This window comes from Hypanus sabinus, chromosome 9 (assembly GCF_030144855.1).
Source record: "Hypanus sabinus isolate sHypSab1 chromosome 9, sHypSab1.hap1, whole genome shotgun sequence".
NCBI classification, from domain to species: Eukaryota; Metazoa; Chordata; class Chondrichthyes; order Myliobatiformes; family Dasyatidae; genus Hypanus; species Hypanus sabinus.
The window spans coordinates 37,797,914-37,822,487 of record NC_082714.1 but is presented as its reverse complement, the minus strand read 5'-3'; the positions used below and the strand labels follow the sequence as shown (position 1 = coordinate 37,822,487).

At 40.7% G+C, this 24,574-nt stretch overlaps 1 protein-coding gene across 2 annotated transcripts in view; it reads right to left on the bottom strand.

Annotated features, from left to right (window-relative positions):
• sdk1a (sidekick cell adhesion molecule 1a) overlaps positions 1-24,574 on the bottom strand; it is a 781,818-nt gene that overhangs the window by 32,116 nt on the left and 725,128 nt on the right. For both annotated transcript variants that reach the window (XM_059979483.1, XM_059979484.1), the window contains exons 38-39: positions 15,448-15,585; positions 14,302-14,463 (exon numbers count right to left, since the gene is read on the bottom strand). In XM_059979483.1, the coding sequence (XP_059835466.1) occupies positions 14,302-14,463; positions 15,448-15,585 (300 nt within the window). The remainder of the gene's footprint in view (positions 1-14,301; positions 14,464-15,447; positions 15,586-24,574) is intronic.

The window sequence follows — 24,574 nt, the reverse complement described above, 5'->3', positions numbered from 1 at the left end:
AGCATATTGAACTGGGCTGATGCTCACCTTGAAATTCCCACATTTGCAAATTGCTCTGGCTTTCTTTTCTTGATTACTGGGGCAATGAACGTGGCCCAATCGCTCCACTCAAACCTTGGAGTGAATTCCAGACGCCACTAAGCTCTACAGTTCAGTATCCACTTTCGGGCGTAGTGCATAGGCACTGGACACGCTTTCTGGAATCTTGGTGTTGCTGTTCCATCCAGTTTAATTCTGGTCTTCGTACCTTTGAGTTTACCAATCCCCTTCTCAAGCACCTTCTCATTACATTAAGCAGCTACGCCAGTCTCTGGTTAGTGCTACTGTTTGGGCTGTTGTTGCCTGTTGATGTCACACTGGCAGCTTTGATTGTGTGCCAGTCTAGTTGGATTTTTCTCATTCACATCTGAAAAGTGCTGGCCCTCCACTTTTCAATACATAAAGCTCTAACTGCTGTGTTTGGCCTCTGTACATCATAGTCATTTTCAGTTTGCCTTTGGGAGACATCTTTTGCCTGTGTACATCTTTGGCCTTACTGAGGTTTTCTCCCATAGTATCTTAGAAAAGTCTACTGTAGTCAGCCTCTGGAATTAGGGACAAAGCTGACCCAGTATCCAGCTCCATTTTGAGTTTACACTGGACACATCTATTGTGATCCATATGATTTTGTAATCTGCTTCAGTTATACCAGGGGTCAGCAACCTTTACCACTGAAAGAGCCACTTGGACCCGTTTCCCACAGAAAAGAAAACACTGGGAGCCGCAAAACCCGCTTGACATTTAAAATGAAATAACACTGCATACAACGTTTTGTTTTGCCTTTATGCTATGTATAAACAAACTATAATGTGTTGCATTTATGAAATTGATGAACTCCTGCAGAGAAAATGAAATTACATTTCTGCATGCAACAAAAACATTTTGAACTCCGAAAAAAAGACGTTGGGTTGAAGGTTACTTTTAAGTAAAATACTCAACGTCTATTTGAGTCCTTCTTGTATTTATGAAAAACGCCAAACTTAAATTTGCTGCCAGCAGCAAACCAAAAATAACGTCAGCCAGCTGTCAACCTGAAAAATAAAAGGACTATTTCACTGAACAATGAAAACATATGAATATACGTAAAATAATAGGCAATTAAAATATTTATCATACTTGTTCAGGTTGACTCACACCTGACAATGCAGTCGTATTTAGTAGGGATGGATCGATGCTTAGGGGAGTGACCGGGAAGGATAATGTGTTTTTTTCCTCTCTGAACTCACAGAAGCGTTTCCCAAACGATGTTTGCATTGCTATGATTGCAGAATGTAAATACTCCGAATTTATCATGTCGTGACCTTGTTTGAACTCTCTCAAATTGGGGAAGTGAGACAATGTGCCTTTCTGTAAATCTCTGGCAAGCAACGTCAACTTGCGCTCGAATGCCAAAACATCCTCCAACATGTGCAGGGCTGTACGTCCTTACCCCGTTGAAGAGCTGTGTTCAGCGTGTTCAGGTGCGCTGTCATGTCTACCATGAAGTGTAGCTTTTCCAGCCACTCTGGCTGTTCCAGCTCAGGAAAGTTGAGCCCTTTGCTGCCCAGGAAAGTTTTCACTTCTTCCAGACACGCGACAAAGCGTTTCAGCACCTCCCCCCTGGACAACCATCAGACTTTGTTGTGCAGCAGGAGATCAGAATATGCAATTTCCAGCTCGTCCAGTAACAAATGGAATTGACGGTGATTTAAACTTTTTGCCATTATTTTATTGACAATCTGAATGACAACATCCATTACTTCTGTGCATTCCGGAGGAAATGTTTGAGCGCACAGTGCCTCTTGGTGCAAGATGCAGTGAAAAGTCAGCAGCTTTCTGTCCAGCGACTTCTGCAGTAAAGCCACAATTCCCTTGTGCGTTCCCGTCATATTCGGTGCCCCCATCAGTAGCTACTGACACCAGATGGGTGGTCTTTATTCCTTTGGCTCTTAAACAATTCAAGACAGCCTCACAGATGTCCTCCCCCCGTGTTTGGTCTTTTAGAGGTATCAACTCAATCAGTTCTTCCTGTGGCCCGGCAGAGTTTACATACCGGCAGAACAACGCTATTTGTTCAATATCACCTTTGTCTTTAGACTCGTCACAGGCAATCGAGTAGGCCACAGCTGAATTGATGTCTTTAATTTGCTGTCTTGTGATGTCTTCTGCCATTTTTATGGTTCTGTCTTTGACAGTCTTTGCAGAGAGGGGCATATCCCTGATTTTCTGCACAATTTCACTCTTGTTTTTAAAGTCCGTGAATAGATGTTCTGAAATCTTAATGAAAGATTCTTTTATATATTCACCATCTGTAAACTGCTTCCCGTGCCTGACTATTTCCTGAGCGGCAATATAACTGGCGTATGTCATTGATTTTCCAGACTTCATCCATTTCTGGAAATGATTTTTGCTCAGATCAACCTTCCGCATCAGTTCCGAAACGGCTTTTTTTCTCTCATCTCCATCCGGATATTTTTGAGCAAAGGCTGCGTGTTTATTCTGGAAATGCCTTGCGACATTTGACTTTTTGTTGTTTGCTAGTTTCTCATTGCATATTAAGCATACCGGTAAACCAGTCTCGTCAACAGTGAAAGCAAATGAATCTGTCCACGTATCATTAAACGTTCTGTTTTCTTCAGTCACTTTTCTTTTTTTAGAATTCTCCATAGTTGGCTTACCTTGGATCGAAAAATTAAAGAAATCGCGCACTGGCGGGTGTCAGGTATTGGCAGTGGTGACGTATATTAATAGCGATAAAAACACGTTGTAGCGGTGTGCTCACGCAGTCAGTAAACTGCAGTCGAATAACTTTATTCGAACTAAACAGCCTTGCTTTTAAGCCTCCCTCAACCCAGCCCCCATGGACGCAGATGCTGCAAAAGACGCGTACTCACAAACCCCCGTAGGCTATCTCCCTTAGCCGGAATGCTGGCTAATTGTGAGGAAATGTGTCGCCACACTTAGATTGTACAAGATCACCATAATCTTCAAATTTAGAATTACATTTCAAAAGCTAACAAACTAACATAAAATACATTTTAATTAAATACTGACCAATTATTTCCCAAAGCCACAGGGAGCCGCAGCACAGAGGTGAAAGAGCCACAAATGGCTCGGGAGCCGCAGGTTGTCGACCCCCGAGTTATACTATGCAGTTCTAGGTGTGACAGCTCACCTTTGTCAGACTCTGTTGCCTGTTTCACATTTGGTCACTTTATGCATTTGTGCGTGAAACTCTTCACCCCCTGTGGTTTTTCTCTATGGTTGTGCTTTTTGTCTGACTTTCCCACTCTCTCTCTCTATGACCTTGTCTGTGACACTATCTGCACACTTGTTCCTTGAAGTTTGCATCATGGGAGAATTTGCCACATGGATAATTTTTTGGCTTTTTAGGGACATTTTGCGCATTTCACATTCTAGACTCCTTTTCTGTAGTTCTGCTGCAGTCTCTAACAATATTGCAAAGGTCTACGCCTGCTCTAAGGTTACGTGTCTTTCTGCCAGTAACCTTGTTGATGCATCCCACATACAAGCCTCTCCTTCAATGCATTAGAAAGTTCAGCTCTGAAGTCACAGTACTGGGAAAGTTTGCACAGTTCTGCAGTGTATTCAGAAAAAGGGAGGGGGAGGGAGGGAGGAAGGGGAGAGAGAGAGGGAGAGGGAGGGGGAGGAGAGAGAGAGGGGGGAGGAGAGGGAAAGGAGGGGGGAACAGATGAGAGAGAACAATGCACAGGAGAAAGACTTTGCAACTATGGGGAGTGACATGCTTCAGGTAATTTAAATAATGTAAGACTTTTGATTTTGTCTTTAGACCTTTGCTTAAACATCTTTGTTGATGACTTATGTTAAGCAAAACACTCAGACCCTGCAGAACGCTACCCTGTCAGCGCTGAGACATTACAATGTGGCTATTCAATTCTTCATAGAAATTTTTTTAAATGACAAAAAATCATTCTAAACAAAACTTAAAACTTCTCAAAAGCAGCCACCCTTACAGTAAACATTCAAACAGCCACTCACAGCCAATCACGTACTGCCTCCATTGTGTGTGTAAATGTTCTTGCTCCCTCACCAATTTGTTCCATTTTTTTTTCACGTGATATCTGGAAAACTGCCTGCAGCTTCCAGTGAGGATTGTACATCTAAGATGTCTGGGAAGAAGATTAGCATGGATGTGACACTGCAGGTGATATGGCATTTGGAAGCTGGTGAGTATCAGGTTCATGCTGGTACCTCTTTGAAATTGGCTACATCAATGATCAGAACAATTGTAAAAAATGCAGGCAAGATAAAAGCTTCTGCAATGATGATCTCAAAGTTATCATCAATGAGGGTGACTCATTCACAGAGCCACTTGCTTGAAAAAAAATGGAAAGTAGACGAAATATATGGGTGGCTGACCAAACGCAATGAAACACATCCCTAATCCAGCTGGTAATAATGGAAAAGGCAAGATGCATTTTCAATCATATTCAAGAAGACGAAAATACGTTGGTAACATTCACAGGCAGCAGATAGATTTAAACAGTGCAGCAGCCTCCATAACGTACGTATCTCTGGTGAAGTGGCGAGTGCAGACAGCAAGTCAGCCCAGGATTTTCCACCAACAGTGAAGGCCATAATCAAAAAGGATGATTATCCTCCCAAGTTTGCCTTCAATATGGGTGAAACGAGCCTATTTTGGAAAAGAATGCCTTCTCGTACTTTCATCTCCCAAGAAGAGAAACATGCATCTGGGTTTAAGGCTGCAAAGGACTGGTTAACTCTCTTGCTAGGAGGCAATGCTAAAGATGACTTTTAAGTTAAAGCTTATGATTGTGTATCTCTCTGAAACGCCACGAGCAATGAAAGGCATTTTAAAGTCAAGTCTACCAGTGATTAAGAAATCAAACAAGAAAGCCTGGGTGAGGATTGATTTTCTCAAAATTAGTTTGTTTCACATTTTTGTCCAGCAGTGAAGCAGTATTGTGAGGAGCATCACTTTGAACGTAAAGCATTATTGGTGCTTAATAATGCCTCAGGCCACCATCAGAATCTTGACATGCTTTGGACCTGCATTCCTGCAGAAGTGATTTACCTTCCATCCAATGCCATTTCATTACTCCAACCAATGGGTCAAGGACTAGTATTGAATTTTAATTAGGCACAAATGTCCATTTACCTAATGTTATAATGACCCCACATATCATGGATTTACACAGTCCACCACCTCCAAGGAACACATCCTCAGTGTTAGGCGGGGTCCCGAGTGTACCAGGGGCAGGGCTCAGGTAGTAATCAACCAATGCATCACTTCTCGTAAGCTTATGCATTTCATTCGAAGGGCACAAGTTGTCCTTGGTTTGATTTTATATAAGGACATGGGAAAAAAACCAAAATAAAATGCGTGTAAACTATTGGGACCAGTTTGACTGTAAATAAATTTAGAAATAAACCTACGGTGAAAACTACGTCCCATAAAATTTGACCGTTTAGTTTTAACAAATACTAACATGTAGTTAAATTGAATCAATATTTACACTCCTGCTGTTTCAACATTTTTTAAAAGCAGCTTTATTTTAATGATACTCAAAAAAATCCAATCGTGAGGGAACAACCCTGTGGCATCCCAAAAGTGCTGACTATCTAACCGTAATTTCCACACGGGGTCGTTTAACCCTCCCTGAGTGCTCAGCAAAATTTTAAGCTCAGAGCAAAATCTGTTCAGAGTTGTATGTCGGAGGGTGTACGGTGAGAAAGGATAAGTAGGGGCATTGTTTTTAAAATGGATTTTCTGTCTAGCTTGCAAAAGGACAGCAGCTGGGGAAACAAAATAGGAATAAAGGGTGGGTGTTGCTTATCTATTTATTGAGGTACAGGGTGAAACAGGCCCTTCCAGCCCTTCCAGCTGTGCCATCCAGCAACCCACAATTTAACCCTAGGACGATTTATTAGCCAATATGTCTTTGCACTGTGGGAGGAAACTGGAGCACCCGGAGGAAATCCACGCGAGAATGTACAAGCTCCTTACAGGCAGTGCCGGGAATTGAACCTTGGTCACCTGGACTGTAGAGTGTTGTGCTAACTGCTATGCTACCATGCCTACGGTTGGTGATCATGTATGGGGTCTGGATAAGAACGATATTTTGCAGGGAAGAGCAGGGCGGTTCCTGTGTAACTGGGAGCGGGATAAGGAGGGCCGACGGTGTGAGGAGCAGATAGTCAGCTGGTGGTTTGGACGAGCCGGTGGCACTCCCGGTAAGGAACAAGTACTTTGCGGAGAAGCAGCGAGGGTGCTGAGCAATGGTGAACAATCTGAAGCCAGCAGACTGGGCTGGTGACTGATGGTTGGAGGAGATGTTGGTTGTGGAAGGAAGCAAAACTTAGCAGGGGGACAGCTGATATCAGAAGTTAGTTCATGATGTGGGCCTGTTGGTGGTCAGAGATGGAGCTGACAGTTCCCGGTGTAAGAGCAAGTGTCGATCTGGAGTCAGAATTTAGGGTAGAGGGAAAAGGGTGCTAGAGCTATTGTCATAGAAAACTACAGCACAGAAATGGCCCTTTAGCCCATCTAGTTCATGCTAACCTATTTATTCTGCCTAAATCCATCAATCTGCACACGGACCATAGCCTCCCCCCCCCCCCCATACCCCCATCTACCACTCTAAACTTCTCTTAAATGTTAAAATCAAAATTGCATCTACCACCTGTGGTGGCAGCTCAATTCACACTCTCACTACCCTCTGGCTGAAGAAGTTTCCCCTTATGTTCCCCTTAAATATTTCACCTTTCACCCTTAGCCCATGACCTACAATTGTAGTCTCATCCAACCTCAGTGGAAAAAGCCTGCCTGCATTTACCCTATCTATGCCCCTGCTTATTTTGTATAACTTATCAAATCTCCTCTTAATCTTCTGTGTTCTACGTGATAAAAAGTGCTAACCTATTCAACCTTTCCCTATAAGTAGGTCCTCCAGACCCAACAATATCCTTGTAAATTTTCTTTGCACACTTTCAATGTTCGGATGCTGTTCATAGACTTCAGTTCAGCATTCAACACAATCATCCCTGAGCCTACTGGGCCTGAACACCTCCCTCTGCAACTGGATCCTAGACTTCCTGACTGGGAGACCTCAGTCAGTCCGGATCGGGAGCAGCATCTCCAACACCATCACACTGAGCACGGGGGCTCCCCAGGGCTGTGTGCTCAGTCCACTGCTGTTCACTCTGCTGACCCACGACTGTGCTGCAACACACAGCTCGAACCACATCATCAAGTTCGCCGATGACACGACCGTGGTGGGTCTCAACAGCAAGAACGATGAGTCAGCTTACAGAGAGGAGGTGCAGCGGCTAAGGGACTGGTGCAGAGCCAACAACCTGTCTCTTAATGTGAACAAAACAAAAGAGATGGTTGTTGACTTCAGGAGGGCACAGAGTGACCACTCCCCACTGAACATCGACGGCTCCTTGGTAGAGATCGTAAAAAGCACCAAGTTTCTTGGTGTTCACCTGTCGGAGAATCTCACCTGGTCCCTCAACACCAGCTCCGTAGCAAAGAAAGCCCAGCAGCGTCTCTACTTTCTGCGAAGTCTGAGGAAAGTCCACCTCCCACCCCCCCATCCTCATCACATCCTACAGGGATTGAGAGTATCCTGAGCAGCTGTATCACTGCCTGGTTCGGAAATTGCACCATCTTGGAACGCAAGACCCTGCAGCAGATAGTGAAGCCAGCTGAGAAGATCATCGGGGTCTCTCGTCTTGCCATCACGGGCATTTACACTACATTCTGCATCTGCAAAGCAAACAGCATTATGAAGGACCCCATGCACCCCTCATATAATCTCTTCTCCCTCCTGCCGTCTGGGAAAAGGCTTATTTATTATAATGCCGGCACTGTTTTTGTGCACTTTATGCAGTCCTGTATAGGTCTGTAGTCTAGTGTAGCTTTCTCTGTGTTGTTTTTTTATTACGTAGTTCAGTCTAGTTCTTGTACTGTGTCATGTAACACCATGGTCCTGAAAAACGTTGTCTCATTTTTACTATGCACTGTACCAGCAGTTATGGTCAAAATGACAATAAAACTGACTTGACTTGACTTATTTACATCTTTCCTGTAGGTAGGTGATGAAGACTGCACACAATATTCCAAATTGGGCCTCACCAACGTCTTATATTACTTCAACATACCAACCCATCTCCTGTACTCAATACTTTGATTTATGAAGGCCAATGTGCCAAAAGCTTTCTTTACGACCCTATCAACCTTTAAGATGGCAGCTCAATGCAGCTTGCAGCGGCCACTCTGGAGCTGATATGTTATTTGTTATTTGTTAAGCGGGGTGCCATGCACAATCCTAATCTAATGAAAAACGGACGTGGGACCACGAAGCACAGAGGGACACCTGAAAATCTCCAGGAAGGCCCTCTTCGTTGCTGCTGCTGCTGTGAGGTCCGGGTCTCTGCTGAGAAGAACAGGCCCCCAGTTCTTGGGGTCGCGTTGCCGGTGGCTGTTGGCGGGGGCGTCTTAAAACGCTCGGCAGAGGATGGTGCTCGGAGAAGCTGTGCTGGAGGGGATGATCGGAGGCTCGGAGGTTCGACGGACTCAGAGTCCGCTGCGGTCAGGTCGCTTTCACTGTGTGCAGTGTCTGCGAGGCTGAGTCAGTCGGCGCTGTGGAAGTCCATAGCGGGGGTATTCCCTTCTGCCACTGGCATGAGATGACGAGCCTATCGCGACCCTGAGGACTTGTGGAGACTGTGTGGTGGTTTCTTTTGAACTTATAGTCTTTTACATATTTGGACTATTTTTACTGTGCCCATGGTCTGTTTTTTTTATCAATTATGCTATTGTTTGCACTGTTGTAACTACGTGGTTTTGTGCAGGTCTTGTAGCTTTAGTTTTTGGTCTTGTTTTGTCTGGTGGATTTGGAGCTCCTTTCCGGGGAACGCGCTAAGATGGTAGCATGATATTAATACGCAGCAGCCTCTCCTGACTCTGGATGCAAACGTTATGTGGATTTTCTGGTGTAGTCTATTTTGTCATGTGCTTTGTTGATATAATTCTGGAGGAACATTGTCTCATTTTTTAACTGCAATGCATTTGTGGTTTTTAAATGACAATAAATTGAATCTGAATCTGAACCCGTGATGCCACTTTCAATTAATTATGGACCAGTATTCCCAGATTACTTTGTTCTACTGCACTCCTCAGTGCCCTAATGCTCACTGTGCAAAACCTACCCTGGTTGATCTTATTGAAATGCAACACCACACACTGGTCTGCATTAAATTCCATCTGCCATTTTATCAGCCCATTTTTCCAGCTGGTCCAGATCCCACTGCAAGCTTTGATAGTCTTCCTTGCTGTCCACTACATCCCCAATCTTGGTGTTATCTGCAAATTTGCTGATCCAGTTAATGACATAATCATCCAGATTGCTGATGTAGATGACAAACAACAATGCACCCAGCACCGATTCCTGTGATCTCTAGTCACAGGCCTCGAGTCAAGAGAGGCAACTATCTACTATCGCTCTCTGGCTTCTCCCACAAAGCCAATGTCTAATCCAATTTACTACATCACCTTGAGTGCCAAGCAACTGAACTTTCTGGACCAGCCTTCCATTCCGGGACTTGTCAAATGTCTTGCGTAAGTCCACACCGGCTGCCTTGCCTTCATCAATTTTCCTGGTAACTTCTTCAAAAAAACTGTAAAATTGGTTAGACATGACTTACCACGCACAAAGCCATGCTATCACTAATCAGTCCATGTCTATTCGAATACTCATCTATCTTGTCCCTTAGAATACCTTCCAATAACTTTCCCACTACTGATGTCAGGCTCACCAGCCTATAATTTCCTGGTTTATTCTTACAGCCTTTCTTAAACAATGGAATGACATTAGCTATCCTCTAATCCGCTGGTACATCACCTGTCACTATGGATGATTTAAATATTACTGCTAGGGCCCTGGAAATTTTTGCACTTGCTTCCCACAGGGTCCAAAAGTAAACCTTGTCAGAACCCTGGGATTTATCTTGCCCTATTTGTCTCAGGGTAGCAAACACCTCCTCCTCTGTAATCTCTACAGGGCCCACTTCTATAGACTCTGTATCCGCCTCCTGAATACATAATGAAATAACAAATCCTTTTAAGATCTCCCCCAATCTCTTTTTGCTTCACGACATCAAGGGCCGAAGGGCCCATACTGTGCTGTGATGTTCTAGTATTCTAGATTACCATTCTGATCTTCCAGAGGATCCATTTTGTCCTTTATAACTCTTTGCTCTTAACATAGCTGTAGAAACCCTTTGGATTCTCCTTCACCTTGTCTGCTAGAGCAACCTCATGCCTTCTTTTGCCCTCCTGATTGCTTTCTTAAGTGTTCTCTTGCATTTCTTCTACTCCTCTATAACTCATTTGCTTTTGCCTGCCTATACCTGCTACATACTACCTTTTTTCTTACTCAACCATGGCCTTGATATATCTTGAAAATCAAGGTTCCCTAAACCTGTTACCTTTGTCGCTTATTCTGACAGGTACATACATGTTTTGTACCTCAAAATTTCACATTTGAAGGCCTCTTAGTTAACAAGTACCCCTTTGCCAGAAAACAGCCTGTCCCAATCACACTTGCCAGATCCTTTCTGATACCATCAAAATTGGCCTTTCTCCAATTTAGAATTTCAACCCGAAGACCAGAATTATCCTTTTCCCTAATTACCTTGACACTAGTGGCATTATGATCACTAGATGCAAAGCATTCCCCTACACAAAATTGTCACCTTCCCTGTCTCATTCCCTACTATGAGATAAAGCATTGCAAACTCTATTGTTAGGATTTCTCTGTATTGATTAAAGAAACTTTCCTGGACACATTTGATAAAATTTATTCCACTTAGTCCTTTTACATGTGGAAAGTTAAAATGTTTAGTCCCCATCAACATGTGGAAAGTTAAAATCACTTAGTATCACATTCTGGGCTCTAAACAGTCCTTCCACTTCACACTCGAATCTTCTGGCATCGTCTATTATGTCCAGTGCTCCCAATGCAGCCTCCTCTAGATTGGTGAGACCTGTCTTAAATTGGGAGACCGCTCCATCTGCCAAAAGCAGAACTTATTGGTGGCCAAACATTTTAATTCCAAAAATTATTCCCCCCCCCTCACTGCCCCCTTCTTCAATTCCCTATTCTGGCCTTTTACCTCTTCTCACTTCCCTATTACTTCCCCCTTGGCACCCTCTCCCTCCCTTTCTGCTGTGTTCCGATCTCTTCTCCTATTCGATCCCTTCTTCTCCAGCCCTTTCCCTTTCCCACCCTCCTGGCTTCACCCATCTCCTACTATTTAGTCTCCTATCCTCTCTCCACCTCATCTTGTTATTCTGGTGTATTCCTCTTCCTTTCCAGTACTGAAGAAGAGTCTTGGCCCGAAACATCTACTTTTGACTCTTTTCCATAGTTGCTGCCTGACCTGCTGTGTTCCTTCAGCATTTTGTGTGTGTTACTATCACAACCTTATATTTCTTGGAACAGCCTGTGATCTCTTTGCAAATTTGTTTCCTAAATCCTACAGACTGTTGGGTGGTCTATAACATAGCCGCATTAATATGCCTCTCTTATTCCTCAGTTCCATCCATAAAGCCTCACAAGTTTTCCCGTGTGTCCTGACTGAGCACAGCCATGTCATTTTCCCTGACTAGTAATGCCACCCTTCACCCTTTAACCCCTTCCACGCTATCACATCTAAAACAATGGTATGCCAGAGTATTGAGCTGCCAGACCTGCCCCTCTTGCAACCAAGTTCATAACAAGCAGCTTGTGATAGGGGTTGAAATTTACTGGGGAGTTTGTTCAGCCAGTGAGGATATATTGTAGGGCTTTAAAGATTATCTTAGGTGTTCAGATCTACCTAACTCCAGCTCCATCACTCTTCCAAAACCTGCACAACCTAATCCACATGGGGTAAAAGCAGGCAGTCTCATTTATAGCACTTAAATCATCACACACTGGTTTCCTAGAGACAGAATGCCTCTTGTGTGCTGACTCAGTTAGAAACAGACGAAGGAAGGTTTCATAAAATTTTGGTTCCATTTTGCATTTACATGTTAAGATACAGCCCTATGACTGAGTTCTGAGAACTTGATTACTTATTCTGCTAAAATCACAATGGTGGATGTTAAATGTTAGGCGTTTAATTAAAAAAAAATTCCCCAGATGCAGTTCTTTAAATGAGAAGATTGGTGGAGATATCAGGTGCAGGTTGATGAATGTGTTGTGGTTGGTGGATATCAATAGTGTGTAAAAATGAGTGGAAAATGAATCTGTGATTTAAAGCTTATGAACCACAATCACTTAAATTATTATTTTCTGAAGTGCCTAAGGAACAAAATATAAAAGAATAAAATATTTAACAATTATCAATCTACAACAAAGGTGTACTCAAGTTGGATGGACATGTACTTGGTACTGAGACTGTAGTAATCCAATGGTTATGCAGAATGCTCTGGGAGTACACTCCATGGCCACTTTATTAGGTACATCCTAAAGTAGTCATTGAGTGTATGCTTATGGTCTTCTGGGCTGAAGCTCATCCACTTCAATCTGAACAAAGATGCTCTTCCGCATACCATTATTGTACCCATGATTATTTGAGTTACTCTTGCCTTCCAATCAGCTTGAATCAGTATGGCCATTTTCCTCCAAGCTCTCTTATTAACAAGATATTTTTACTCACATAACTGCCATTCATTAGATTTTTTTTGTTTTTCACTCCATTGTCTGTAAATTCTAGACACAGTTGTGCCCCAGGAGATAACCCCAGGAGATCAGCGGCTTCAGAGATATTCAAAGCAGCACTAACAATCATTCCACGGTCAGTCACTTAGATCACATTTCTTCCACATGATTGGCTGTTTCAATATTTGCATTAGTGAGCATGTGTAACTAAAAAAAAAGTGGCCATTGGGTGTATAACCATGTATTTAAATATAAGGATTTGGTAGTCAAGACTACATTACAGCTTTTGGTGTCTGAGCTTATGATTGTCAGATTTGTCACCACTCTATTAATCTGAAATCAGTCATTTTTCACAGGATGTCCAATACATGAAGATTTTATGCATGTAGTTTACATCTATACTCTTCAGTTGCTCGTGGGTGGCCTGACAATTCTTGGAGCTTCTTATGTAAGATAAAAACCACAATTAAGGGATATTTAGAAACAGGAGGATCTACTTTTAAATAATCAAAGCAACACTGTCTGTGGACTGCAGTTAGGTGTAAAGTAATCAGCTTTCTGTGATCACATCTCAGAAACACATACAACTAACATTGGCAACAGTTTTGAAGGTGACACACTCAAGAAATGGTGTATATACTGTCTATATGAGTCCCAATGTTGGGAAGATGAATATTTAAAAGATAAAAATTTGAAACTTTTTTGTGATTTGATTACAAAGCCAGACTTCAGCAATATTCCCTTGACTCAAATACTGATATCTTTTGGGGTGACGTTGAATACACTCACAAATGACCCACTCCCAGAGCTGGGAGAAGAAGGGGATAAACGTTGGTAATTAACAAACCTTAACCCATATCACTTCTTCCATACCTCCTGCCATTTTGAAGGTGGTCTGGTGGGTAGACTTTTGAACATACTGCTTTGGAGAGGCAGGATACCTCTATTTAAAATTAAATCTGGCTCAGGTTGTATACTTGGAGTGAGATTTAAAGGTAACATTTGCCATGCATTAGGAATGGGAGCATGAGATGCAGTTGCAGAATGGAAAAAACATTTTAGAGCATCCTTCCTGAATCTAGAAATGCATTCAACCAAACGCTCACCTTTCCTTATTCCAAAAGATCACCTTTATCACTGGTTTGATTTGCTGTTGTTGGTTGATCTTCAACCTGTCCCACAGTTCTCCCACCTCCTTCTTGATCTGTAATTACTTGAAGCTGTCTTTCAATCTCCAGGCTGTTCCACTATTCCCATCCTTGATGATCTGTTGCCCAAATTTGGATGAGCTTCCTGCTCTCCCACTCACTGATCTCTCCTTCAGTAGAGCTGGGCCTTGATCTACTTCCCAACACTCACTAAGCATGTATCCCTTTCAAATCAGTGTTGACATGCTGCTGGCCTTTCCTGCTCTGCATGAGAAATTATACTGATAGTTTGCTCTTAACATCAGAAGGACCTTCATATCTCAAGGCTTCCTCCCTCCCTTCCTATCAACCAATTATAAATATCAGGGTCCAGTGAAATGGCAATATCTGCAAACTGATAAGCACAATTCAGCTCTTACCTTCTTCTGGACCGGGAGTAATATTAGCCTTAATCTCAGGGCCAAAGGTATAGGTTTTGGCTTGGACATGGAAGCAGTATGGTATTCCTTTAAACAGATCCCGAACCTTCAGCCACCGCTGATTGTTGCCTCGAAGATCAACTGTCACCACTTTACTCACACCTAATCAAATCGAGAAAAAGTAAACAAAGGTGTTCCAAAATAAATGTTCCACAAACTACGCTAGAACTGTACAAAGGTGATAGTTGTCAACAACCTGCTGTTCAAAAATTGGTCCAGCTTCTTAAAATGGATTCAAAACTTTGTAGGAGTAATTTAAATATTGAATGACAGTGTGAAATAGGGCAAAGTAATGAATCATTTTTTGTCATCTCAAATCTCCTGTCTTTACCCTGTCACAGGCCCTCATTTTCATTGCCTTCGCCCTGCCATCTTCCTCTACATCTTAAAAGCTGGTTACCTCAAATTTATTGCAGTTCTAGTGTATGGATAGTGTATGTTAATTCAAGATGATGCCTCCTGACCCGCTGAGCATTTCCATTTTTTTGGTCGTAATATTTTTGATTTCCAACGGCCCTGATTTTTACTATTATAATGACCTTAGACTGCCAATTTGAATAATTGGCTGAAACTAGAGCTATCTTCAGGTAAAAATTATTGGAAGGATAATAGAGACACAATCTGTTCCAGTGACCCAGTTTGTTGCAGATCACCCCGCTGTAATGCTGGCACAGTCTGTCTCTCTCCATTAGCATGGCCTGAACATCTGGGTACTTTTTACAACTCTACAGTTTGCAGCTATTAATTCTCTTAATTGTGTCCTCTCTGACAATAATCATTTCATAGTTTTTATATTCTTTAGTTAGCATTTTCTGTTCATACTGACCTATCATTGGATGACTTCATCTATTATTTATCCACACAGAGTCCCTGCTTTCACCTTATCAGATATATTCCATTTGTCCCATCCTTCTTCACTTATCCTCCCGTCAACTTAAAACTGACTTATTTCCCCGTTCTGAAATAGGGCCATTGAAATGAACTTTTAACTTTGTTTCTCTTTCCATAAACTTTGCCTGAAATGCAGAGTTTTCTCTTTTCTATTTCTACTCTGGTTTTCGCTCAGTTTCAGTGTCTTCTTTGTACCTTGTACAGCTTCCAGTGGCTCGTAGATCAGTCTGTATCCCCTGAGGACTCCATTGGGCATAGCCGGCTCTCCCCACAACACTTTCAATGTAGTGCTTGTAACTTCTGTAAATGTAATGAAACTGGGAGCACTTGGAGCTGTTGTGGAAGAAAAAAAAACAAGAGAGACAAAGAAATATTAAATACTTTTGCTTTTATATATTCATGGCTCACCTTCAGTTTTGACGTGTCCCAGTGGGGAGATTTGCTGGAGCTGTTGGGAAGGGTTTTAAAGTAGATTGGAGGGCAAGGTGGTTTAGGAACCAGAGTGAAAGGTTAGAGGACAGGACCTTTAGTGTAAAGGCTGTCACAACGTGGTAGAGAGATAGTGAGGAAGTATAAGCAGTCGAAAGGACATAATTATAGGCAGTTGGTTGGGTTAAAATATGGCTAGTGCAGAGAGTATCAGGAACAAGGGTGATGAACTTAGAGCATGGATCAGTAATGGAACTACAATGTTGTGGCCATTACAGAGCTTCGGCTGTCACAAGGGGAGGAATGGCTGCTGGATACGGATAGAATTCAATTTATTTCTCACATCCTTCACATACACGAGGAATAAAAATCCTTACGTTACGTCTCTGTCTAAATGTGCAATTTATAGTAATTTGTAATAAATAGTAGGTACAACAGAACAGTCAATATAGCTTGGAAATACAATTGTGTCAGCCTGTATTAACCAGTCTGATGGCCTGGTGGAAGAAGCCATCCCGGAGCCTGTTGGTTCTGGCTTTTATGCTGTGGTACCGCTTCCTGGATGGTAGCAGCTACAACAGTTTGTGGTTGGGATCACTCGGGTTCCCAATGATCCTTTGGGCCCTTTTTACGTACCTGTTGCTGGGTAAATGTCCTGAATAATGGTAAGTTCACATCCACTGATGCTATTGAGTGAAGCACAGTTCCCATATCAGGCAGTGATACAGTCAGTCAGGATGCTCTCAGTTGTGCCCCTGTAGAAAGTCCTTAGGATATTCTAGGGTTTAGATGTTTCAACAGGGACAGGAAGGGAATCAAAAGAGGTTGGAGAAATTGCTAAGCAGGATAGCATCACAACTATAGAAAGGGAAGACATTGTGTAAGTATCATCTACTGAACTCAGAAAAATGGAAGTTGCAATCACTCTATTTGAACAATTCTACAGACTCTCCCCCTCCCCTTAACATCAGGGACACTGCAGACTAGATCAGGAGACAGATTAGGAAGAAGTACAAAAATAACATGGTTGTTGGCATGGGTAACTTCAACTTCACTAATACTAATTCGCTCCTCCTTAGTGTAACAGGTTTAGGTGGGACAGAATTTGTTAGCTGAGTTAGATATGGAACAAGCTAAGATGATGAGAAGCCATTCTGGATCTAGTACCAGTTGATGAATGTGGTCAGGTGACGGATTTCAGTGACAGTGACCACAACTCCCTGACCTTCAAATAACATTGAACAAGGATAGGAACAGACGGTATAGTAAAGTATTTAACTATCATGTTATTGGGCAGAAATTTGGAAGCGTAAATTGGGAACACATATTCTCCAGGAAATATACAACAGAATAGTGGAAATTATTTAGGAAGCAGTGCATGGGGTTCTGGATAGGTCTGTCCTTTTGAGGTAGGAAACGATGGTAGGATGAAGGAACCGTGGTTGACAAGAAAGATTTGACCATTTACTGAAGAGCACAAAGGAAGCATACCTCACATTTACGAAGCAAATATCAGACAATGGTCTTAAGAGTTATAAGGCAGCTATTAAAAATAGACAATCGGCAGATAATGTAACTCAGTTACTTAGCATAATTCATTTGGCACAAAAGAGGGAGGAAATGAGTGTGGCAGTTGCTTTAGATGCAGAAAAAGCATTTGATAGATTGGAATGGGATTTTTTATTTAAGGTATTGGAAAAATATGGATTAGGAGTATCCTTTATTAAATGGATTAAAACCTTAAATACTAATCCCAAAGCTAAAGTAGTGACAAATGGTCAAATTTCATCACTATTTCAGTTAACAAGGTCAACTAGACAAGGTTGTCCATTATCACCTGCTTTATTTCTGTTGGCAATAGAACCATTAGCTGAATTAATTAGGATGGACCCAGATATTAAGGGTTTCAGAGTTAACCAGGAGGAATACAAGATTAACTTATTTGCTGATGATGTTCTGCTTTATTTAACAAACCCATTGTACTCGTTGCGTAAATTATCCTCTAGATTAGAAGAACATGGGAAAATATCAGGCTACAAAATAAATTGGGATAAAAGTGAAATTTTACCTCTTACTAAAGGAGATTATAGTCAATGTCGATTAATAACTCAATTTAGATGGCCGATAAACGGTATAAAATATTTAGGTATAAGAGCTGATAATGATATAAAGAACTTACATAAATTAAATTATTTACCATTATTGAAAAAAATTCAAGAGGATCTTGATAAATGGATGATATTACCAATAACATTAGTAGGTAGAGTAAATACCGTAAAAATGAATATATTCCCTAGATTACAATACTTATTCCAATCACTACCAATACAACTACCCCAGAAGTTTTTCAAGAGTTAAATAAATATGTGAGGAAGTTCCTTTGGAAAGGTAAGATGTCAAGAATATCATTGGAAAAATTGACATGGAAATTTGATCTAGGAGGGTTACAACTTCCAAATTTTAAGAATTATTATAAAGCAAATCAACTTAGATTTATTGCATCTTTTTTTGATAAAGATAAACCGGCATGGATTAGAATAGAACTAGATAAAATAGGAGAAAATACACCAGAAGATTTTATATATAAATGGGAATCTAAATGGATATGGGAAAAGAAAGAATCACCTATATTAAAACATTTGATTGATTTATGGAATAAAATAAATGTTGATGATGAAATAAGGAATTCTCTATTAGCAAAGAGATCTTTAATTCAAAATAGACTTATTCCTTTTACAATGGATAATCAACTTTTATATAATTGGTTTCAAAAAGGGATTAGATATATAGATTGTTTTGAAGGAGGTATATTGTATATTAATGTCATTTGATCAATTAAAAAATAAATATAAAATGTCAAACAACAAACACTCTTTTTCGTTACTTCCAATTAAGGGCTTATTTAAAAGAAAAATTGGGTCAAACAATGTTATTGCCGAAATCTAATGAAATAGAAACTTTAATTCAAAAAGGACAAACTAAAAAATTTATTTCTTGTATGTATAGTTTGATTCAAAAACAGGCAATAATGGGAAACTGACTTGAATATTAAAATTGAAGAAGCAAATTGGTCAAGACTGTGTTGATAGTATGACAAATACAATAAATGTCCAGTTAAGATTAGTGCAATATAATTTTTTACATCACTTATATATTACACCACAAAAAATAAATAAATTAACCCCAAATTTATCCGATCAGTATTTCCGATGTAACCAAGAAATTGGTACTTTTTTTACATTCTACTTGGTCTTGTTCTAAAATTCAACCATTTTGGACAAATTTAAGAGTTTTACTGGAACAAATTATTGGAACACAACTTCCACATAACCCAATATTATTTTTATTAGGTGATATGGAAGGGATAAAACCGAAACCCAAATTGAATAAATATCAGAAAGAATCCATAAAAATTGCACTGGCAGTAGCCAAAAAGGCTATTGCAGTTACTTGGAAATCGGATTCATACTTAAGTATAGATTGTTGGAAGAATGAAATTTCCAGCTGTATTCCACTTGAAAAAATTACTTATAATTTAAGAGATAAATATGAAACATTTTTGAAAATTTGGCACCCTTATTTACAAAAGACAGGATTAAATATATAGGTGCTCCGAAGGTAAAATAATTGGATATTTGGGGAAAGAAATAAATATATATACTAAAGTTATTATGAACTCCATGGTGCATGTGGGGATCTTCCGATATCCAGGCTTTCTTTCTTTCTTTCTTTCTTTTTTCCTCTTTTTCTTTTTCTTTTCTTCTATAGGGATGTTAGGGGGGAGGGATTAAGGGGAGGGGGGAAGGGTAGATAATTTTTTTTTCTTTCTGTAATCATCTGAAAACTCAATAAAAAATTTTTTTAAAAAGTTATAAGGCAGCCAGGGAACAACTTAAGAAAGGAATTAGGAAAGCTAAAAGGGGAATGAGAAAGTCTTTGTGAGTAGGATTAGAGAAAACCTCAAGGCATTCTACACATACGTGAAGAACAGCAGGATGACTAGAGTGAGAACAGGACTGACCATGGATAAAGAAGGAAACCAGCACCAGGAATCAGAGGAGGACCTTAATGAATACTTTGCTTGAGTATTCAGAAGTTGACAAATGTGAAGTAAGCTCAGAAAAGGGTAATGTGCTGGAACAGGTTGAGGTTAAGAAAGAGGCTGTGTTGGAACTTTTGAAAAGCATCAAGATAGAGTAATTCCTGGGGCCAGACAGGATATTATCCAAGTGTCAATAGGAAGTGAGGGATGAGATTGCTGGGGCACTAATAATGATCTTTGTGTCCTCACTGGCTACAGGAGCAGTACCAAAATATTGGAGGATAACAAATATTATTCCTTTGTTCCAGAAAGGCAATAGGAATAATCCTTAACATTATAGACCTGTGAGTCTTACATCACTGCTAGGCAAACTATTGGAGAGAATTCTTAGAGACAGGTTGAGTGTTTGGAGAAACATAGACTGACTAGGGATTGTCAGCATGAATTTCTGAGGGACAGATTGTGCCTCATGAGTCTGACAAAGTGACAAAACAAGTTGATGAAGGTAGAGCGGTGGATGTGGTGTATATGTACTTTAGCGTGGTGTTTAACAAGGCCCACGAGGCAGGCTCATTCAGAAAATCAGAAGGCATGACTTCTACGTAAACTTTGCTTTATGGATTCAGAATTGGCATGCCCACAGAAGGCAGAAGGTAGACTTATTCAGCCCTGAAGTCAGTAACTAGGAATGTTCCACAGGAATCTATTCTGTGACCCCTGCTCTTTATGATTTTTATAAATGACTTAGATGAGGAAGTGGATGGGTGAGCTGGCAAGTTTGCAGATGACACAAAGGTTGGTGGTGTTGTGAATACTGTAGGAGGTTGCCATAGGTTACTATGGGGCACTGACAGGATGCTGAAATTGGCTAAGAAGTGGCAGATTTGTCCTTTAATCTCCTGAGTGCGATTCTAGAAGAATCCCGAAAACATATTTTCAACTTCAAAAATTTGCACTGCCTGATTTCTCGTGCTCCCTGTTTATTCTATGTTCATCTTCTTCAGGAAGAAACTACAATGTAGAGAATTCTTTGTATGTTGCATTTAGAAAGCATTAAGCTTATAGACCAAATCGCTTTCCTTTCACAGTGCAACTTTGGTTTAGTACCAACAAATTAAACTCAGATTCTCATCACACGATGGTCCTAAATAGACCTTTAATTTTTAGTTCTTAAACATGCATTGGAAAATAAAACAATGATAACTAGGAACATTTCTTCCCAGTTTTCATAATTTTATTTTGACTGTTACATAGCAACTTACAACCTAAAAAGAGACTAGTTGACACACTATGTCCAAAAAACAATTTTGGAGTTATTCAGACTATATGGAATTCCCATTTTGTCTCATCTTTTACAGCATCCAGATAAACTAAATGTTGTGATGGTATCTGCCTCCACAACCCTTGAAGGCAGAGATTCTAGATCTCCACCACTGAGAGATGTTTATTTGCTTACATTCTATCCAATACATCCATCTATTACTTACATCTATGGTATCCATTTGTAAACATCTCCAGGGATGGTTGTCTCTTGTTGGTCCAATTTTATATACTTTGATTAAATCTCTCCACAGCTTCCCCTTTTTTTGAAGAAAACAATCACACCCTAAACCATCTAGACCAAACTTTACCATCCTTGGCACCACCTCAGAAAACCTCCATCTAATCTTTTACAGCAAACACTCAGCAATTGTTAGAAATTGAGACAGAAGACCATAAGACATAGGAGCAGAATTAAGAAATTCAGTCCACCAGGTCACCGGGTTTGCTCTGCCATTTAATCATGGCTGATCCATTTACCTCTCAACCTCCTGCTTTCTCTATGTAACCTTTCATGCCCTGAATAATCAAGAACCTATCAAACTCCGCCTTAAATACACCCAGAGAACTGGTCTCCACAATGTCTGTGGCAAAGAATTCGACAGATTCACAACCTTCTGGCCAAATCTTTATTCTAAACCTCTATTCCAAGTCTGTGCCCTCTGGTCGTAGACTCTCCACTATATGAAACAGCCTCCCCACATCCACTCTATCTAAGCCATTTAACATTTAATAGGTTTCAATGATATCCCTCCAATTCTTCAAAATTCTAATAAGTACAGGCTCAGAGTGATCAAACGCTCATCATACAGTAACCCTTTCATTCCTGGAATCATTCTCATGAACCTCCTTTGGACCCTTTCCAATGTCAGCTCATCCTTTCTTAGACAAGGGGCCCAAAACTGCTCACAATACTCCAAGTCATTCCTTATAAAGCCTCAGCATTACATCCTTGCTTTAATATACTAGATCTCTCAAAATGACTACAAAAATTGCATTTGCCTTCCTCAGCACTGACTCAACCTGCATAGTAACTGTTAAGGAATCCTGCACAAGGACCTCCTAGTCCATTTGCACCTTGCATTTCTGAATTTTCTCTTCATTTATAAAACAGTCTATGCTTTCATTCCTTTTACCAAAATATATGACCATACATGTCCCTGCACCCAATTCCACCTGTCACATCTTTACTCATTCTCCTCATCTGTCTAGGCCCTTCTGCAGCCTCACTGCTCCCTCAACACTGCCTGCCCCTTCACCTATATTCGTACCATCTGCAAACTTGGCCATCATCCAATTCATTGACATAAAATATAAAAAGAAACAGTCCTGACACTGACCCCAGTGGAAAACCACTTGTCATTGGCAGCCAATCAGAAAAGGATCTCTTTATTCCTACTCTGCCTCCTGCCAATCAGCCAATGTTCTATCCATGTTAATATCTTTCCTGTAATACTCTTATCTTGCTAAGCAGCCTCATATATGGCACCTTATCAGAGTCCTTCTGAAAATCCAAGTCGACAACATCCACCAATTCTCCTTTTTTTTATCGTCCTTGTTATTTCCTCAAATAATTCTAAAAGAATTGTCAGGCAAGATTTTCCATGAAGGAAATTACCCTGACTTTGGCCTATTTTGTCATGTGTCTCCAAGTACCACAAAAAACTCATCCTTAATAATTGACTCCCAACAACTTCCCAGTCACTGAGGTCAAGTTAACTGGCCAATAATTTCCTTTCTTCAGCCTTGCTCCTTTCTTGAAGAGTGGAGTGACATTTGCAATTTCCCTATCCAGAACCATTCCCAAATCTGGTGATTCTTCAAATATCACTACTGATACCTTCAGATTCAGCAACCTTTTTCACAACACTGGAGTGTAGTCCACTTGGTTAGGGTGACTTACCCAACTTCAGACCTTTCAGTTTCTCAAGCACCTTCACCCTAGCAATAACAACTACACTCATTTTTGCCCACTGACACTATCGAACTTCCAGCATAATGCGAGTGTCTTCCACAATGAAGGCTGAAGTAAAATACTTATTCAGTTCACGTTCAATTGCCTTGTCTCCCATTACTACCTCTACAGCGTCATTTTGCAGCAGTCCTATTGCTACTCTTGCCTCTCTTTTGCTCTTTAAATACCTGAAAAAAAAACTTTTAGCATCCTCTTTAATCTTATTGGCTACTTACCCTCATATTTCCTCTTTCCCTCCTTATGGCTTTTTAAGTTGCCTTCCATTGGTTTTTAAAAGCTTCCCATTCCTCTAATGTCACACTAATTTTTGCTCTATTATATGCCCTCTCTTTGGTTTTACTTTCCCTTGTCAGCCAGAGTTGCATCACGCTGCCTTCAAAATACTGCTTCTTCTATGTTACACCTTCTGATTTGCTCCCAGAAACTGCTGCTCTGCTGTCATCCCTGGTAGTGTCCCCTTCCCGGTCAACTATGCCCTGCTCTTCTCTCATGCCTCAATAATATCCTTTATCCACTATAATACTCATACAGCTGGCTTTCACTTCTCCCTCTCAAAATGAAGGGTGAATTCTATATTATTATGATCATCGTCTCCTAAAGGTTCCTTTACCTTAAGCTCTAATCAAATCAGGTTCATTGCACAACATGTAATCAAGAATAGCTGATCTTCTAGTGGGCTTAATCAAAAGCTACTTTAAAAAACCACCTCATAGGCATTCTACAAATACTCTCTCTTGGGATCCAGCACCAACTTGATTTTTCCAACCTATCTGCATATTGAATTCTCCCATGACTTGCAACATTGCCCTTTTGACATACCTTTTTCTACCTCCAATTGTAATTTGTAGATTACATCCTGGCTAATGTTTAGAGGCCTATATATAACTTCCAATAGGTTCTTTTTGCCCTTGCCGTTTCTTAACTTTATTCCACAACGATTCTACAGCTTCCGATCCTATGTCATCTCTTTTTAAGGATTTGATTTCACTTTTTACCAATAGAGCCATACCATCCCCTCTTACTACCTGCCTGTCCTTTCAACACAACGTGTATCCTTGGACGTTAAGCTCCTGACTATAATATGCTGTCAGCCATGATTCAATGATGCCCACAACATCATACCAGCCAATCTCTACCTGCGTTACAAGATCGTCCACCTTATTCCATATACTGCACGCATTCAAATATAACCATATAACAATTACAGCACAGAAACAGGCCATCTCAGTGCTTCTGGACCGTGCCGAACGCTTAGTCCCACTGACCTGCACTCAGCCCATAACTCTCCATTCCTTTCCTGTCCATATACCTATCCAAATTTTTTAAATGACAAAATCGAACCTGCCTCTACCACTTCTACTGAAAGCTCGTTCCACACAGCGACCACTCTCCGAATAAAGAAGTTCCCCCTCGTGTTACCCCTAAACTTTTGTCCCTTAACTCATGTCCTCTTGTTTGAATCTCCCCTACTTTCACTGGAAAAAGCCTATCCACGTCAACTCTATCTATCCCCCTCATAATTTTAAATAGCTCTATCAAGTCCCCCCTCAACCTTC